The sequence below is a fragment of the Felis catus genome, chromosome A1 (genome assembly GCF_018350175.1).
Source record: "Felis catus isolate Fca126 chromosome A1, F.catus_Fca126_mat1.0, whole genome shotgun sequence".
NCBI lineage: Eukaryota > Metazoa > Chordata > Mammalia > Carnivora > Felidae > Felis > Felis catus.
In genome coordinates, this window is record NC_058368.1 from 67,503,710 (window position 1) to 67,522,326 (window position 18,617).

At 37.3% G+C, this 18,617-nt stretch overlaps 1 protein-coding gene across 1 annotated transcript in view; it reads left to right on the top strand.

The window, feature by feature from the left end:
• The window catches only part of DNAJC3 (DnaJ heat shock protein family (Hsp40) member C3), a 90,638-nt gene that overhangs the window by 51,423 nt on the left and 20,598 nt on the right, over nt 1–18,617 (top strand). The window contains exons 5-9 of the mRNA XM_023252703.2: nt 1,635–1,787; nt 3,291–3,472; nt 3,925–4,044; nt 7,299–7,404; nt 7,489–7,609. Coding sequence (XP_023108471.1) covers nt 1,635–1,787; nt 3,291–3,472; nt 3,925–4,044; nt 7,299–7,404; nt 7,489–7,609 — 682 coding nt within the window. The remainder of the gene's footprint in view (nt 1–1,634; nt 1,788–3,290; nt 3,473–3,924; nt 4,045–7,298; nt 7,405–7,488; nt 7,610–18,617) is intronic.

Below are 18,617 nucleotides of genomic sequence, written 5' to 3' on the forward strand. Positions count from 1 at the left end.
GGTAGTATACGTACAGGAAACAAGTTATCAATAAACTACTTTTACCCAGAGCAAAGTGATAGTGCCTACACATTTTCCTCCTTCCAGTGTGGTCTGGCAGAAGTATTCAAGACCAGCCCGAAGATGATGAAACAGTCATAGATAACATGAACAGTTAACTATGAACAGTCATAGATAAACATGCCACGGCCTCTCAGCAGCTCCCTTTAGCTGGATAATTCATGCAGGGACAGTTGCATGTCAGTCATGCAGGGACAGTCCTTGCCAGAGCAAGCTGAGGTTGTGAGTTCCTAGTTACCTATGAATCCTTAGAGTCCTGTCCATTCCTTCAAAGCTAAGGATTAAACAGACAAAACAGACAAAAACAGATTAAACAGATTAAAACAGACAAAACAGATTAAACAGACAAAACAGAATACCTTACGTATCCTGAAAACCAAATGGAGAAATGTAGAGCCTCTACCAAGAAATAATATGCTCAAGGTTTCTCATGTGGAGTGTTCTCTCCTACCAGGTAGCTAGTAGGGTGTTTTTTTAAAAAATGAATCCACTAAAAGGAGAAGCAGTATGATTGGTCAGTCGAAGGAGAGACATTTCTAGAAATAATCTCCCATTGGCACTACCTCACCCCAAATTGGAACCCATCGACTATGATTCCCATCTTGGTAAGAATATTAGATTTCAGAAGTTATTACATATAAACTATAATTGCCATGAAAAAAGTCCCCCCCTCACCCAAGTCAATAGCTTTTAAATGTAGGCACTCAATTTTTCTAAGCCATTAAGGTTAAGATTTTCCATATGGAAGAAGAAATTGTTCAGAGTCCCTGTGCCTAGGCTGGGCTGGGAGCAAGAATGAACTGTAAGCAGACACCAGGGCTCTTAAAAGTTTGACCGAAATGGCCTAAAATTGTGGTAGCGGTCACATACTTGGTACATTTGTTAAAAATCAGAATCACATACTTAAAATGCATGAATTTTATGGTATAAATTATACCTTTATAAAGTTATTAAAAAAGAGAGACAATGTGTACATGTCTTAAAACTCCATTAGAAGCCTTGTGATAAAGTATTACTCTCATTTTCCCCCATAAATTCTTCCTTACTCATTACACCTTAGCCCCTCTGGTGCCAAATCTTTGTTCTATAACCTCTAAAAAATACTGCCATCTCCTCAGTTTCCCTATGTTTTCCATTATTTTGGTAAAATCATTTTATTCTTAAAAATACACATTTAGGAAATAGAAGTAGAAGGCCCACTACATGAAACTCTCGTTACTCCGCAGAGCTTAACCTAAGAGTGAGGAGGGTGCTCTCCTTACTTCATTCATCTCTGCTCTTTCACAGTCCTAAGTGTGTTTGCATCCTAGGAAGGTGCGGGGACCATAGGTCATTTCACAGCTCGCTCCTGTGTACCTTACAAATGGAGGTAAAGGTGCTCTTATGCTCTCAAGCATGCTTGAGCATGCTCTCATGCTCTCAAGTTCTTGCACAAGCCAGTTTTGCCAGCGTCTCTTACCCTTTTTTCCCCTGATGAATTTAAGTATTTACGACGGTCAGATCGTTGTGTGTACTATGGGTATTAGATTTAAGAGATTAAAAACCCTGCTTAATTTCTCTTCTCATTCTTATAGCTCAAATCTAATCCAAGTGAAAATGAAGAAAAGGAAGCCCAGTTTCAACTTGTGAAATCTGATGAAATGCAGCGTTTGCGCTCACAAGCGCTTGATGCTTTTGAGAGCTCAGATTATACTGCTGCTATAACCTTCCTTGATAAGATTTTAGAGGTAAGTTTCTTAGACATTGCAGCTGGCAAGCCTGACACATGCTGTGTTTTACTCTGAGGCACATTCATGCACTTTGACATGTTATGTATCACAAGCAACCTAGAGAGGATAAGATCACATTGGTCCTTGGGCTTTTAGCTCTTAAGTGAGAGATGGTGTTTATGTAGAACAAAATTTGGAACTGGAGTTTGCAGAAAATGTACTCGATGTGCTGTGGAATGGGAGTTACACATTTTTATACATTGCTTGCTTTACTGTTTTTGTTTGATTTTGCATTGGGGGGGTGGAGAGAATTCTAGAAGTTAGATAAAGTGGGTGAAAGATGAAAGAACTGGTTGAAGAAAAAGGAAAAGTAATGTTTCAGGGGAAGAAGGTTTAGAGTGAGAATTCTGTAGGGAAGAAGCAGATGGAATGTTGACAAGCCCCAGAGGTCAAGACAAGAGCTCAGTCTATAGTTTCCTTGCCTCTGAAGGACTTAATGACAGATGGTTTCAGAAGGAAGTCTACTGAGATATTCAAGTAGGAGCGATCCTAATTCTTGTTTATTTATCATTTTCATGGCACTTTGATGTACAATTGCATTTAATCATGGCAGGAAACTTAACGTATGTAGAGTAGGTGCTTCTTTGATAATTTTATAGAGGAAATTGTGTGATACAGTCGAGTGGAATTCATGTTTTATTAAATTATTTTGTTTATGATTTGTTAAGGAAACATAAAGTTATAATTTTTATCTTCCAGGACTTAGATAACCATTTTTACCTACTTGATTAGCCAAGATATTTAATTTATGTACGTGTTGATTTTGGTATCTAAAATATGTGAAAAGTTGATATGACCTTAGAACAGCTCTAAGAAATGTGTAAAGATCCTTCCACAGACCCTATTGGTGACCTTTTGGGTTTACATTTTTAAAAAAAACTCATGCATTTATAAACATTTTGACAAAGTGGAAATGGTGAAGCCTCCACCTTCTCACATTGTTCTCCTCTTTTCTTTGTTTTTGTGGTATGAGAATTTAATTTCAAGGAGACAACATTTTACAAAAGAGTTCTATTTAGTTATTAGTAGAATAGAAGTATTTTGCAGGTTTCGAACCTAGATTTTATGTTTTGGAACTAGAAATTAGAATTGTTGATTAAGTACGAAAACCTGACTAAAGAATATTCTTTTCAAAATCAGATGTGCTTCACTGGGAGCAGCCTTCTAATAGTAATGCCATGTATTCTTATTTTCAGAGTTTTAAAATTATATAATTGAAGGAAGTACGAAAGGGGCCTTGTTAGCGTATACATCCGTTCCCCCATTAGAATTGAAGATACCCTTGGAGAAATTATTTTGTCGCATCTGAATTGTATCAGCCTTTTTAATACTTTACGATATAGAAATCACAGTAATTGAAGATGGTTTCATGTTGATAAGTGTGTCAGCAAACTACGCGGGATGAAGTATGAGTGTGCATAGTTTACTGCTTCTTAAAGTCTAGTTCTCTTGTTTCTCAAGGTTTGTGTTTGGGATGCAGAACTACGGGAACTTCGAGCTGAATGTTTCATAAAAGAGGGGGAACCTAGGAAAGCGATAAGTGACTTAAAAGCTGCATCAAAGTTGAAGAATGATAATACTGAGGCTTTTTATAAAATCAGCACACTGTACTATCAACTAGGAGACCATGAACTGTCCCTCAGGTCAGCTCTAGTGACATACACATCTCATCCTCATCCTCTTTTCACTGTTGGCAGTAAGATGATAATCCCGTTTTTAAAGACTTTAATTTTAAATTAAAACTGTGGTTAAGGTTGTTTTTATATTCTTTATTTGTATATTTTGTATTTTCCCTAAGTTATTCTATTTCCACATAGTTTATTTTCATGAGCTATGCTTATTAAAATAGAGATATATTTGCAGAAAGAAAATAGGGTGTTTAATGTATAATTCTACTTAAGTTATTATAATTTGAGTTAATACGTGTGTGTGGCACAATGCCACATGTAAAAGTATATGGTCAGTTGTTAAGTCAGTGTGTTTTGTTTAATCGTTACAAGCAAAAAATACCTTTAATGTGATTTCTGTATTGTGGAAAACCAGTCATTAATTATTTTGACTTGGAGTATTTTCCTGTTTTTAAATACATGAGCAGTGAAGTTCGTGAATGTCTTAAACTGGACCAGGATCATAAAAGGTGTTTTGCACACTATAAACAAGTAAAGAAACTTAATAAGCTAATTGAGTCAGCTGAAGAGCTCATCAGAGACGGCAGGTAAGAATGTGCTTGTCTGCAGTCTACAGCCTCCCTTCTCTGTCTTTTCTGGGCACAAAAGAACAGTTGAACTGCTTCCTCTCTTACTCATTAGCCATTGAGGATAGACTATCCTAGATAGCCCTGGGCCTTGGCAAAACTACTGCAGCTCTACTTAATATTATTATTTTTAAATATTTATTTATTTTTGAGATACACAGAAAGAGAGCGTGCGAGTAGAGGAGGAACAGAGAGAGAGGGGGACACAGAATCTGTAGCAGGCTGCAGGCTCTGAGCTGTCAACACAGAGCCTGACGTGGGGCTCGAACTCACGAAGCGTGCGTTCCGTTGGATGCTCAACTGACTGAGCCACCCAGGTGCCCCTGTACTTATTTTTAATAAGGCAGAATATAAGTAATAGTAACTGCATAATATTCTTACCAGCAGATTTATTTATATTTCACCAAATATTTATTGAGTATCTCCTGTGTCAGGCACTGACAATGTACTAAGGGGTGCAGAGATGAATATGACATGGTTTTTGGTGTTAAGAAGCTTAAAGATTAGTGTGGGAGACGGACATATAAACTGATTGCTAAAAGATAATGTGGGATCTAGAGTGATAGAGATGTATACAGAGTATATAGAGACTTTCTTGTGGTATAAGATTCTCAGTTAAGTCCTTTTGTTAGAGCACCTGAAAAATATTGTACCACTTCTTTGTGGCCTTCATGGTTCCTGATGAGAAAGCCATGGTCATTCCGATTGTTTTTCCCTAAAATGACATATTTTCCTCTGACTGCTTTTAAAATTTGTTTTCTTTGTTTTTAGTATTCAGAAGTTTAATTATGGTGTATCTTGGTGTGGATTTCTTTGTTTTTATCCTATCTGGAATTTATTTAGCTTCTAGAATATGTAGGTTTGTGTCTTGTCAAACTTGGGAAGTTTCAGCCATTACTTCTTTTTAAAGATTGCTTATATTTTAAATATTTATTTATTTTTGAGAGAGAGACCGCGTGCAAGCGGGAGAAGGGCAGAGAGAGAGAGAGGGAGACACAGGATCTGAAGCAGGCTCCGGGCTCCGAGCTGTCTTTAGCGCAGAGCTGGATGTGGGGCTCGAACCCATGAACCATGAGCTCACGACCTGAGCTGAAATCAAGAGTTTGATACTTAACTGACTGAGCCACCCAGGTGCCCCTTAGCCTTTATGTCTTGAAATATTTTTTTAGCTTTACCCTGTATCTCTAGTTTTTGTCTTAGATTCTGATTGACATAAATGTTAGCTCTTTTGTTTCAGCCCCACAGGTCCCTGAGGCTCTGTTCATTTTTCTCCATTCCTTTTCTTTCTGATCAGATTTCATAATTTTTTTTATCATTCCAATTCACTGATTCTTTTCTCTGTCCCCTCCATTCTACTGTTGAGCACGTTCAGTGAACTTTTTATTTGGGTTTTTCTAGTTTTCGGTTCTGATAACCAAACGTTATTCTTGTATCTCTTCTGTTTCTTTGCCAAGGCCGTCTGTTGCTTTCGTTTCTTTAAGCATGTTTGTCACTGCTGCTATTGCCAAGGCTACTTTAAGATCTTTGTCAGATAATTGGTTTTGGAATTTATTGTCTTTTCTCGTTCAGTTTGAGATCTTACTGTCTGTTGGTATGATGAGTGGTTTCTGATTGAAACCTGGACACTTTCATTTTATAAGACTGTTTTTTAATTTAAATCTGTTTTGCCTGGCTTTTTCAGACATTGTTCCAGCAAAGCAGGGGCGGGTATCACTTTGTTGCTGTCGGGGAGGTAGAAGTTTTCCCCGTTGGCATTTGTTGATAGCTGAGGTGTGGGGTTTCTCACTACTGCTTGGAGCAGGTGGAGGTTGGGGGATATTTACTTCCAGCCATGGATGAAAGTCCTAGCTTCCCACTTGGCCTTCTCTGACACCACCATGGTGGGGGTGTGGGCACACCTCGTCATAGCCTCTCCACTTGACCTGTTGGCATTGGGAGGGAGCCTTATTTTTTCTTCTGTGGCGTTTGGCTGGAGTGGAGCTGTTATTGTCATAAATTTTCTGTCTTGCCAGGCTGCCCTTTCCAGGTCCTGTGGCTTGAGAGAGTAGGCTCTTGCTGGGTTTTGGATTTTTTGTCTGCACCCATTGGCATTTCTGGGTTGCTGGTCTCTTCAGCTCCAAGTCTGCAGTATATGAAGCAAACAAAAAAACCCGGGAAGCTTTCCCATATTGTGTTTCCCCCTCAGGCCGCATGTCCTGGGCTGGTCTGCCTCCTTCTCTCCCCTTGCTGAGTTTTTTCATATGTTGACAAATACGTAATGTGTAGGGGTACTTAATTGTACCTAGTTGGCGGAACTGGGGAAAGTACATTCACTCCACTTTCCCAGAAGCTACCTTTTTTTTTCAAGTGAAGTTCAGTACTTTCGAACTGAACTTTTTGTTTTGATCTAATCATCATTTCAAATGTAGTTGTAAAAAGGAAAGCAAGGTTTTGCATGCTCTGTACGGCTTCCTACAACTATTGTACTATCTTGGAAAACTATACAACACTATCCCAGCTAGGATTTTGACATCAATAACTTCTGTTTTAAGTGTTCTGCTGAAATCTGTGTTTTAATACATCAGCATTTAAATGTGAGGATTGTAATGCATTTTGGGAAAAATGTGCCACAGTGGCATATAAATATATTGTTTAGTGTGCCGTTACTGAGGAAAGTAACTTCGTGTATAACATGGCTAATATTTTTCACTAGTTTTTAAAAAAAGGCTGAAATAGCTTTTATTGTTCTCAGAAAGCTAGTAAGTTGGGAATTTAAGCAGGTTCTTTTTGCAGGGAACCACATTGTACTTAGTTGTGAATATTGACATTCATTGTATAAAATGACATGTAGATAATGGGCTTTGTTATTTCATGAAGGTGTGTAGGGACCAAGAAATAAACCTGATCTCTATTTTGCTGAAAAATGCCATGTGTAAGTCAGACTTTAAGAAGATGTTTTACTCCGTTTCAAAATCATGAGCATTATTCTGTAAAGAAATTCATCATTTTGTTTGATTGGTATTCACAGGTATGCTTTGGTTTGTACATAGACATTTTCTGTGGTCATGTGTTTTATCTCCCAACTTTTGACTGATAGTAAGGTAAAAGTCGTGTTTGAAGGCACGTACTCATTTAGGTGAATTGATTAAGCAACGATTAGTGAAGAGTAGAGGGCTCTTTCTTTAACCCCTGAGATAGAATTTCATTGTTACTCATCATGATTTGCTCATTAATAGATACACAGATGCGACCAGCAAATATGAGTCTGTCATGAAAACAGAGCCGAGTGTTGCTGAATATACGATTCGCTCAAAAGAAAGAATTTGCCACTGCTTTTCTAAGGTAACAGTTGATTCATTCGCAGAAGTGTGAAAACTTAATATATGGCAAAACAGCCATAAATCCTTTTCTCACATTTACTTATAGGATGAGAAGCCTGTTGAAGCTATTCGAGTGTGTTCTGAAGTTTTACAGACGGAGCCTGACAATGTGAATGCCCTGAAAGATCGAGCAGAGGCCTATTTAATAGAAGAAATGTATGATGAAGGTTAGTCTTCAAGGAATTTGATTTGCAGTATCTAAACGTTGATGTATATGAAATTAGCACATGTTTAACATCCTTTTGTTTAGAACAAGTTTACCAGAGTAGCTGGAAGTGTTGATGACTTTAGGAAGATGGCATTGAGTTTGAAAATTAGTCTTCCTTAGTGGAACTAGTACACCATATGAGGAAAGATTTCTGCTGTTGAAACCAGTTCAGGGGGATATAAAAATAAACATTTTAGCCTTTTTTTTGTTGTAGACAAGTTAGAATAGATAAATAGCAAAATAAAAATTTAAATGATAGATTTCGTATCATCCAGAGATAGATGCTGTTCATTTGGGATTTATATCTTTCATACTTTTTCTGTGCATATATATTAGTCTATGTTTTATGCATATATATGTGCGTGTATGTATGTATATACTATGCATGTGTACAGTATACATATTATACCTACAACATACATATATATGTCATATATGTCCTACATATAAATGATCTTTTTTTAAGTTTTTTTTTTTTTTAAGTTTATTCTGAGAGAGAGAGAGAGAACACGAGTGGGGGACGAGCAGAGAGAGAGAAAGAGAGAGAATTCCAAGCAGACTCCGTGCTGTCAGCGCAGAGCCCGATGGGGGCTAGTGCCATAAGCTGTGAGACTGTGACCTCAGCAGAAATCTGGAGTCGGTGGCTTAACCGACTGAGCCACCCAGACGCCCCTAAAATGATTTTCTGTGACCAAAAGCTGTTTAGTAACATTAGGGTAGTTGCTTATCCTTCTTTGTTCAAGTTGAAGTAACAGAGTTTCCTGTTAGATGTTGTAAGGACCTTGAATAAGGGCAGTGTCCTATTTTCAGAAGATAACTAAAGTATATGGTCATATACATTAAAAAAAGGAATCCTTTCATATTTATTGTTTTGTGGCTTTTTTTATGTGAACGTATGCTATGAACATTTAAATAAGATGGTTTTTAAAAGAAGTGAGCCTTATAGCCCTTATTGCAAAATTTTCATTTCAATCAGGTAAAGCATTTTAAATTGAGAATGGTTAAGAGTATTTTTCTGGTGAAACTTGGGTTGTGGTATTCTTCCCCCCCTCCCCCCCCCAATTAAGTGCTGAATATTTACTTAATAAAAAAGCATGCAACTATTAATATGTATTACATTTAATGTCATGTTAAAGTAATTATGATATGGTAAGCGGTAATCCTGGGTAATACTTTAAACATACTGAGAATGTATCTGTAACAATGATAGATTACATAGGTTTGTGGCACTCATTTTCTTTTAAGACAAACTGATCATTTGTTTTCTGCTTTTCACAATTTGAAAAGAATCTTGCTCCTAAGTGGTTTCCTATGAGTGCTGACAATTCTAGTTACTGCTATTTGTGGGACATTTTATAGTATAGTCCTTGAGGTTTGGTTGGGGCTTGGAATGTACATAATCCAAATGATCTTCAAGAAGATCCTATTAGCATCCTTGTTCTTTTCACTTTTGAGCTACTGTGTCTTCTCAGTGAGATTGGTCATACTGTAGGATTCTGCATTCCCGTTAGTGTTTGGAACCTTCATCAAAGGGACTTTTGTCATTTGTATTTAAACCCTCAGCTCTAATTGTGAAATTAGAGAAGCCACAGAAGAATATGAAAAGCGCTGTTAAAAAAATGGTTATATCTTGTAGGCTACTAAATATAATTTGAAGATGCTTTTGTAACTTGAAAGCTAAACTGACTTGCTTTTTAGGGAAACTTGACAGCTTAATTCTTAAAAAGATGCTTCATACTAATTTAATAGAATAGATCTGTCTTCAGAGTCTGTTTTTTCTTTTAAAATTGCTTTTAAATAGGAGTCTATTGGGGTGCCTGGGTGGCTCAGTAACTTAAGCGTCTAACTTCGGCTCACATCATGATCTCATGGTTTTGAGCCCTGCATTGGGCTCTGTGCTTACAGCTCAGAGCCTGGAGCCTGCTCCCGATTCTGTGTCTCCCTCTCTTTCTGCTTCTCCCCTGCTTTCTCTCTCTCTCTCTCTCTCAAAAATAAACAGACATTAAAAAAATAAATAGGAATTTATTCTTTGTCTTTGTTGGTGGGTTTGGATTATACACTGGGAATCTTTCTGAATTAAGGTTTTCAAGTAAAATGGCTGTTTGAGTCACAAATACGGCAATTAAGCAACCTCATGGAGAGACTGAGAATGGATTCCTAGGCCTCTCAATTTGGGGGGAGGTGCCGAGGACACCTGTATAACTACAACTGAAGGCTATTACTTATTGAATTGAAGGTTTAGTAAATGATGAGATGAGTAAGTAATCTTACTTACCTAGGCTAAATAATATTTTGAAATCCTGAGTTAAAATATGAGGGCTTTCCATATTCTGTTTACTGTCTTAGCCTTTATTTAAATAAGCAATTAAAAATGATGGTAGGAATGTAGTGAATAGAGAAAAACAAAGTTTTAGGTTAGTGAATAATGGAACATGGAGACTTATTAATTTGGAGATTCTGGCAGAGTTATCAGGAAAGATATTAGGGGATTCCACTCATGAGAAAGTAAGTAAGATTGTTGTTTGAGGATGCCTCTGAGATCATGAAAAATGAAGGAGGCTCTTCAGATAGACGAGTAATTAAAAAAATTTTTTTTTAATGTTTTTTATTTATTTTTTGAGAGACTGAGTGTGAGCAGGGGAAGGGCAGAGAGAGAGGAGGACAGAGGATCCAAAGCAGGCTCCATGCTGACAGGCTGACAGCAGCAAGCCCAATGCAGGGCTCGAACTCACCAACCATGAGATCACAACCTGAGTCCAAGTTGGAAACTCAATTGAGTGTGTCATCCGGGCGCCCTGAGTAATTCTTTTCATAGCTTTTCAGAGGAACAAACTGACATTGAAGCGATACTAAACAGTTAGCGAAGTTCCTTTGAATATAGGGATGATTCAAGTGCCATCCTTATGAGATAAGGAGTTAAACTGGCTAGAACTTAAGCTACATGACAACCTGTGTCTTTCTTTCATTAACTGATCCATCTCGGCTACTTGTGCCTGGCACATAGCAGGCACTCATGTTTGCTGAATGAATGAAGGTAGGTAGTTTATCAATAAGTTCATAGTGGAAGGAGTACGGGATTTAGAATTAGTCCTATATTTGAGTCTGTGTCATTTATTTTATTTTTTGTTTTTACTTGTAGGAAAATTAACATAACAAAATTTGCCATCTTAGCCATTTTTTTTTAAATTTTATGACTGGTGCTCATCACCACAAGTGCACTGCTTAATCCCATCACCTATTTCACCCATCCCTCACCCACTTCCCTCTGGTGACCATCACTTTGTTCTCTATAGTTAAGAGTCTGAGGGGCACCTGGCTGGTTCAGTTGGTAGAGCATGACTCCTAATATCAGGATCATGAATTTGAGCCCCATGTTGGGTATAGAGATTACTTAAAAAAAAAAAAAAAGTCTATTTCTGGATTTGTCTCATTTCCTTTTTTCCCTTTGCTCATTTTGTGTGTGTGTGTGTGTGTGTGTGTGTGTGTGTGTGTTTCTTATATTCCACATGTGACTAAGATCATATGGTATTTGTCTTTCTCTGGCTGACTTAGTTCACTTAGCATTATGCTCTAGCTCTATCCATGCCATTGCAAATGGCAGTATTTCATCCTTTATTATGGATGAATAATATTCTGTTGTAGATATATACCACATCTTTACCCATTCATCTATTGACACACACTTGGACTACTACCATATCCTGGCTATTGTAAATAACGCTGCTATAAATATAGGAATGCATGTGTCCCTTTGAATTAGTGTTTTTGTATTCTTTGGGTAAATACCCAGTAGTACGATTACTGGGTCATAGGGTAGTTCTATTTTTAACTTTCTGAGGAACTTCCATACTGTTCTCCAGAATGGGTGTACCAGTTTGCATTCCCACCAACAGTGCAAGAAGGTTCCCCTTTCTCCGTGTCCTCGCCAACATCTGTTCTGTCTTGTGTTGTTGATTTTGGCTATTCTGACGGGTGTGAGGTGGTATCTCATTATAGTTTTGATTTGCATTTTTCTGATGATAAGTGATGATGAGCATCTTTTCATGTGTCCATTGGCCATCTGTATGTCTTCTTTGGAGAAATGTCTGTTCATGTCTTCTGCCCATTTTAATTTTTTTTTAAATGTTAATTATGAGTTTTAATGCATCAAATAATATGATAAAATAAATGTAGGTGAAAAGAAACATAACATAACATATAGAAATTTTTAGCATCAATTTTTCGTGGAAAACCAAGTGGTCAAAAAATAAACAACACTATGTAGAGGATTTGAGAAGTATACCAGGACTGTAAATTTTGAATTCTATAGTATGCAAGTAGAGACTAACTCTTTTCATAATCCCTCTGGACATTTGTTAAAATTAATCCTAAATTAACACTCAAAGAAAAATTCCATAAACTTTAAAAATAAGAGATAATATTCTTTTTTTGTGCATTCAACAGATTTTTTTTCAATTAATTAAAACATATATTTGTCACAAAACTTAAAATAATAAACATGAAGCTGTATCTTTAAAAATTACTGATAATGGTTTCATATTGATGGGAGTAATGACATCTTTTGATATCTTTCATGAGGTGTCTATATGCAACTTGGTGAAAAGCTTAGGTTCTAGGTTAAGTTTAATACCTGGTCGGTTTATTTCCTGAGATTTGACTTCTGTCAACTTTTAGAATACAGATTCACTGTAATGAGTCAGGATGGTGGCAAGTGCTGGGGGCTCTGTTAGATGGAAATGATGGACAGAGCTCACTGGTGACTGCATTCAGACGGTAACCCAACCAGCATGTCCACATATGGTGCCATGGAGAAGGATTCCTACTCCAATCTGGCTTCATTCAGTCCTGGAAACTCATTCTTTATGTTCTACAAGCATCTGCATACGGTGTGAAAATATGCTCAATAACATGCCATTGATTTTATTCTTGAGCAAATGAAGAACCATCAACGGTAGCGAAAGAGCCAAGCTTCACAATTAGTTGTTTGCACATGTGTCCCTTATTCTTTTTTAAAAAATTATTCAAATTTACATCCAAGTTAGTTAGCATATAGTGCAATAATGATTTCAGGAGTAGATTCCAGTGATTCATCCTCTATGTATAACACCCTCTGCTCATCCCATGAAGGGTCTTCCTTAATGCCCCTTACCCTTTTAGCCCATTCCCCCACCCACAATCCCTCCAGCACCCTCAGTTTGTTCTCTGTATATAAGAATCTATTATCCTTTGTCTGCCTCTTTGTTTTTATATTGTTTTTGCTTCCCTTCCCTTATGTTCATCTGTTTTGTATCTTAAAGTCCTCATATGAGTGATGTCATATGATATTTGTCTTTCTCTGACTAATTTCTCTTAGCATAATACCCTCTAGTTCCATCCACATAGTTGAAAATGGCAAGATTTTCTTTTTGATTGCTGAATAGTACTCTATTGTATATATACACCACATCTTCTTTATCCATTCATCCGTCAATGGACGTTTGGGCTCTTTCCATACTTTGGCTATTATTAACAGTGCTGCTATAAACATTGGGGTGGGTGCATATGCCCCTTTGAAACAGCATACCTGTATCCCTTGGATAAATACCTAGCAGTGCAATTGCTGGGTTGTAGGGTAGTTCTATTTTTGATTTTTTGAGGAACCTCCATAGTGTTTTCCAGAGTGGCTGCACCACTTTGTATTTCCATCAGCAGTGCAAAAGAGATCATCTTTTTCTGCATCCTCGCCAACATCTGTTGTTGCTTGAGTTGTTAATGTTAGCCATTCTGACAGGTGTGAGGTGGTATTTCAGTGTGGTTTTGATTTGTTTTTCCCTGATGATGAGTGATGTTGAGCATCTTTTCATGTATCTGTTAGCCATCTGGATGTCTTCTTTGGAAAAGTGTCTATTCATGTCTTTTGCCCATTTCTTCACTGGATTATGTTTTTTGGATGTTGAGTTTGAAAAGTTATTTATAGATTTCGAATACTAACCCTTTATCTGATATGTCATTTATGTATATCTTCTCCCATTCTGTTGGTTGCCTTCAGTTTTGCTGAATGTTTCCTTTGCTGTGCAGAAGCTTTTTATTTTGATGAGGTCCCAATAGTTCATTTTTGCTTTTGTTTCTCTTGCCTCCGGTGATGTGTTGAGTAAGAAGTTGCTGCGGCCAAGATCAAAGAGGTTTTTGCCTGCTTTCTCCTCGAGGGTTTTGATGGCTTCCTGTATTACATTGAAGTCTTTCATCCATTTTGAGTTTATTTTTATGTATGGTGTAAGAAAGTGGTCCAGGTTCATTTTTCTGCATGTCGCTGTGCAGTTTTCCCAGCACCACTTGCTGAAGAGACTGTCTTTAATCCATTGGATATTCTTTTCCACTTTGTCAAGGATTGGTTGGCCATACATTTGTGGGTCCATTTCTGGATTCTCTATTCTGTTCCATTGATCTGAGTGTCTGTTTTTGTGCCAGTACCATACTGTCTTGATGATTACAGCTTTGTAATACATCTTGAAGTCTGGGATTGTGATGCATCCAGCTTTGGTTTTCTTTTTCAGGTTTGCTTTGGCTATTTGGGATCTTTTCTGGTTCCATACAAGTTTTAGGATTGTTTGTTCTAGCTCTGTGAAGAATGCTGGTGTTATTTTGATAGGGATTTCATTGAATATGTAGATTGCTTTGCGTAGTATTGATATTTTAACAATAATATTTGTTCTTCCAATCCATGAGCATGGAATATTTTTCCTTTTTGTGTGTGTGTGTCTTCTTCAGTTTCTTTCATAAGCTTTCTATAGTTGTCAGTGTATGGATTTTTACCTGTTTGGTTAGGTTTATTCCTAGGTTATGGTTTTTGGTGCAGTTGTAAATGGGATCAATTGCTTGATTTCTGTTTCTGTTGCTACATTGTTGCTGTATAGGAATGCAGCTGATTTCTGTGCATTGATTTTATATCCTGAGACTTTGCTGAATTCATGGATCAGTTCTAGCAGTTTTTTGGTGGAATCTTTAGGCTTTTCCATATAGAGTATCATGGTGTCTGCAAAGACTGAAAGTTTGACCCTCTCCTTGCTGATTTGGATGCCATTTTTTCCTTTGTGTTGTCTGACTTATGAGACTAGGGCTTCCAATACTGTGTTGAGTAACAGTGGTGAGAGTGGGCATCCCTGTTGTGTTCCCGGCCTTAGGAGGAAAGCTTCCCCATTGAGGATGATATTAGCAGTTGGTCTTTCATATATGGCTTTTATGATCTTGAGATATGATCCTTCTATCCCTACTTTCTTGAGGGTTTTTTTTTTTCTTTAATCAATCTTTAATCAAGAAAGGATGCTGTATTTTGTTAAATGCTTTCTCTGACTCTATTGAGAGGTTCATGTGGTTCTTTTTTCTTTTATTGATGTGATGTATCACACTGATTGAGTTGCAGATATTGAACCAACCCTATATCCCAGGTATAAATCCCACTTGGTTGTGGTGAATAATTCTTTTAATGTATTGTTGGATCCAGTTGGTTAGTATCTTGTTGAGGAATTTTGCATCCATGTTCGTTAGGGAAATTGGTCTGTAGTTCTTTTCAGTGGGGTCCTTGTCTGGTTTGGAATCACGGTAATGCTGGCTTCATAGAATGAGTTTGGAAGTTTTCCTTCCATTTCTATTTTTGGAACAGCTTCAAAAGAATAGATATTAACTCCTCTTTAAATGTTTGGTAGAATTCCCCTAGAAAGCCATCCAGCCCTGGACTCTTGTTTTTTGGGAGATTTTTGATTACTGGTTAGGGGTCTGTTCAAATTTTCTATTTCTTTCAGTTTTGGTAGTTTATATGTTTCTGGGAATTTGTCCATTTCTTCCAGCTTGCCCAATTTATTGGCATATAATTGCTGGTAATATTCTCTTATTTTTGTTTGTATTTCCACAGTGTTGGTTGTGATCTCTCCTCTTTCATTCTTGATTTTATTTATTTGGGTCCTTTCCCTTTTCTTTTTGATCAAACTGGCTAGGAGTTTATAAATTTTGTTAATTATTTCAAAGAACCACCTCCTGGTTTCATTGATCTGTTCTTTTTGTTGTTGTTTTTGTTCTTTTTTTTTTTTTTTTTTTTGCTGTTCTTTTTCCAACTCTTTAACGTGAAAGGTTAGGTTGTGTATCTGAGACCTTTCTTCCTTCTTTAGGAAGGCCTGGATTGCTATATACTTCCCTCATATGACCACTTTTGCTGCATTCCAGAGGTTTTGGACTGTGGTGTTACCATTTTCATTGGCTTCCATGTACTTTTTAATTTCCTCTTTTACTTCTTGGTTAGCCCATTTATTCTTTAGTAGGATGTTCTTTAGTCTCCAAGTATTTATTGTCTTTCCAAATTTTTTCCTGTGGTTGATTTCGAGTTTCATAGTGTTGTGGTCTGAAAATATGCATGGTATGATCTCAATCTTTTTGTACTTCTTGAGGGCTGATTTGTGTCCCAGTATGTGATCGGCTCTGGAGAATGTCCCATGTGTACTCTAGAAGAGCGTGTATTCCGCTTTAGGATGAAATGTTCTGAATATCCATCTGGTCCAGTGTGTCGTTCAAAGCCATTGTTTCCTTGTTGATTTTCTGTTACATGATCTGTCCATTGTTGTAAGTGGGGTGTTGAAGTTCCCTACTATTGTGGTATTACTATCCATGAGTTTCTGTATGTTTGTTATTAATTGATTTATGTATTTGGGTGCTTCACGTTTGGAGCATAAATGTTTACAATTGTTAAGTCTTCTTGGTGGATAGACCCCTTAATTATGATACATTTCCCTTCTTCATCTCTTATTACAGTCTTTATTTTAAAAAATCTAGTTGTTTGATGTAAGTATGGATACTCTGGCTTTCTTTTGGTGACTTTTAGTATGATATGGTTCTCCATCCCCTTATGTTCAATCTGAGGGTGTCCTTAGGTGTAAAATGGGTCTCTTGTAAACAGCATATAGATGGATCTTATTTTCTTATCCATTCTGTTACCCTGTGTCTTTTGATTGGGGCATTTAGTCCATTGACATTTAGAGTGAGTACTTAAAGATACAAATTTATTGCCATAATGTTGCCTGTAGAGTTGGAGTTTCTGGTTGTGTTCTCTGGTCCTTTCTAGTCTTTATTGCTTTTGGACTTTTTTGTTTTTGTTTTTCTGTTTTTTTCATCTTTTCTCAGAGTCCACCTTAAAATTTCAGGGCTGGTTTAGTGGTCATGAACTCCACTAGTTTTTGTTTGTCTGGGAAACTTTTTATCTTTCCTTCTATTTTGAGTGACAACTTTGTTGGATAAGGAATTCTTGGCTTCATATTTTTCTAATTCAGCACATTGAATATATCCTGCCTCTCCTTTCTAGCTTGCCATGTTTCTGTGGATGGGTCTGCTGCAAACCTGATCTGTCTTCCCTTATAGGTTAAGGGCTTTTTTTCCCTTGCTGCTTTCATGATTCTTTCCTTGCCTGAATATTTTGTGAATTTGACTATGATAGTCCTTGCTGATGGTCAGTTTTTGTTGAGTCTAATGGGAGTTTTCTGTGCTTCCTGGATTTTGATGTCTGTGTCGTTCCTTGGTTAGGAAAGTTTTCCACTATGATTTGCTCACATAAACCTTCTACCCCTTTTTCTCTCTCTTCATCTTATGGGACCCCTATGATTCGGATGTTATTCCTTTTTAATGAGTCACTGAGTTTTCTAATTCTTAAATCGTGTGGTTTTGCCTTAGTGTCTCTCTTGTCTTCTGCTTTATCAGTTTGTCCATAACTTTGTCCTCTGTATTGCTGAATTCCTGCTCTGCTTCATCCATCTTTGCTGCTGTGGCACCTATTTGAGATTGTATCTCAGTTATGGCATTTTTAAATTTTGACCTGACTGGATTTTACTCTTTTATTTCTGAAAAAAGGAATTCTATGCTTGTTTCCACCCCAGCTAGTATTTTTATTATCGTGATTCTAAATTCTGGTTCAGACATCGTGCTTGTATCTGTGTTAAGTCCCTGGCTGTCATTTCTTCCTGTTCTTTCTTTTGGGGTGAATTCCTTTGTGTTGTCGTTTTGAAGGAAGGAAAATAATTAGTAAAGTAAAAAGCAAAATTAAAATTAAAAAATTGAAAACAACACACAAAAAAATCAAATAAAGGATGCTAGATCCTAGGTGTGTTTTCATCTGGTTGTTTTAAGAACGTTGATAGAATAGAGAAAAAAGGGAAAGAAGAAAAAAAAAGGAAAACATTTGAAAATATAAAAAATGAATACAATAAAATAGAATGAAATGATGAAAATAAAGTAGAATTTAAAAAATTTACAAAAATAAATACAGTAGAAAAATTAAATATTTTTTATAAAACAAAATAAAAATAGATTTATCTTTCTGTATTCAAGAATAAGAAAAGAAAAAGGGAAAATAAACTGAATACATGGACCAGTGAACAGAATGAAATACAATTGAAATTATATCCAGTTTCCTCTAGAAGTCAAACTACGAAGCACTTTAGAGTCCATAAACTAAGCAGGTGGAGAGACTTGTGTTCCTCTAGAGCAGTTAGCCCAGTTGGACAGGGCTTGGTGTAACACCTTGTTTTCCACTAGATGGTGCTGCTTAATTACTGGGGTGGATTGTTGTGGCGCGTGTAGGCATGTATGCGCATGTGCAGGAGGGGTGAAAATGGCTTCACCCAGCTACCCAGTCTCTAGCATCAGAACTCTGCTCTCGTCAACCCGCAGTCTAGCACCCCTCCTTTTTCTGTGGCTTCTGTTCACTCCCCTCTTCTACACTGTACGTGACGAACCCATCAGCCTGCCAGGTGGCATGTCCCTTCCGAGTTTTATCTCAAACGGGGCTGTTTCCAAACCCCTCACTTCTGAGGGCCCTGCAGTGTTGACCTGCTCAGACCCTCTGGGGGGGGGTCTTACTGAGCAATGACTGGGTGCCAGTCCACCCCCAGGAACGTTGGGGCGACTGCGCTGCTGCAGATACCCCAAGACTGCAACTGGGTTTTGGCTCA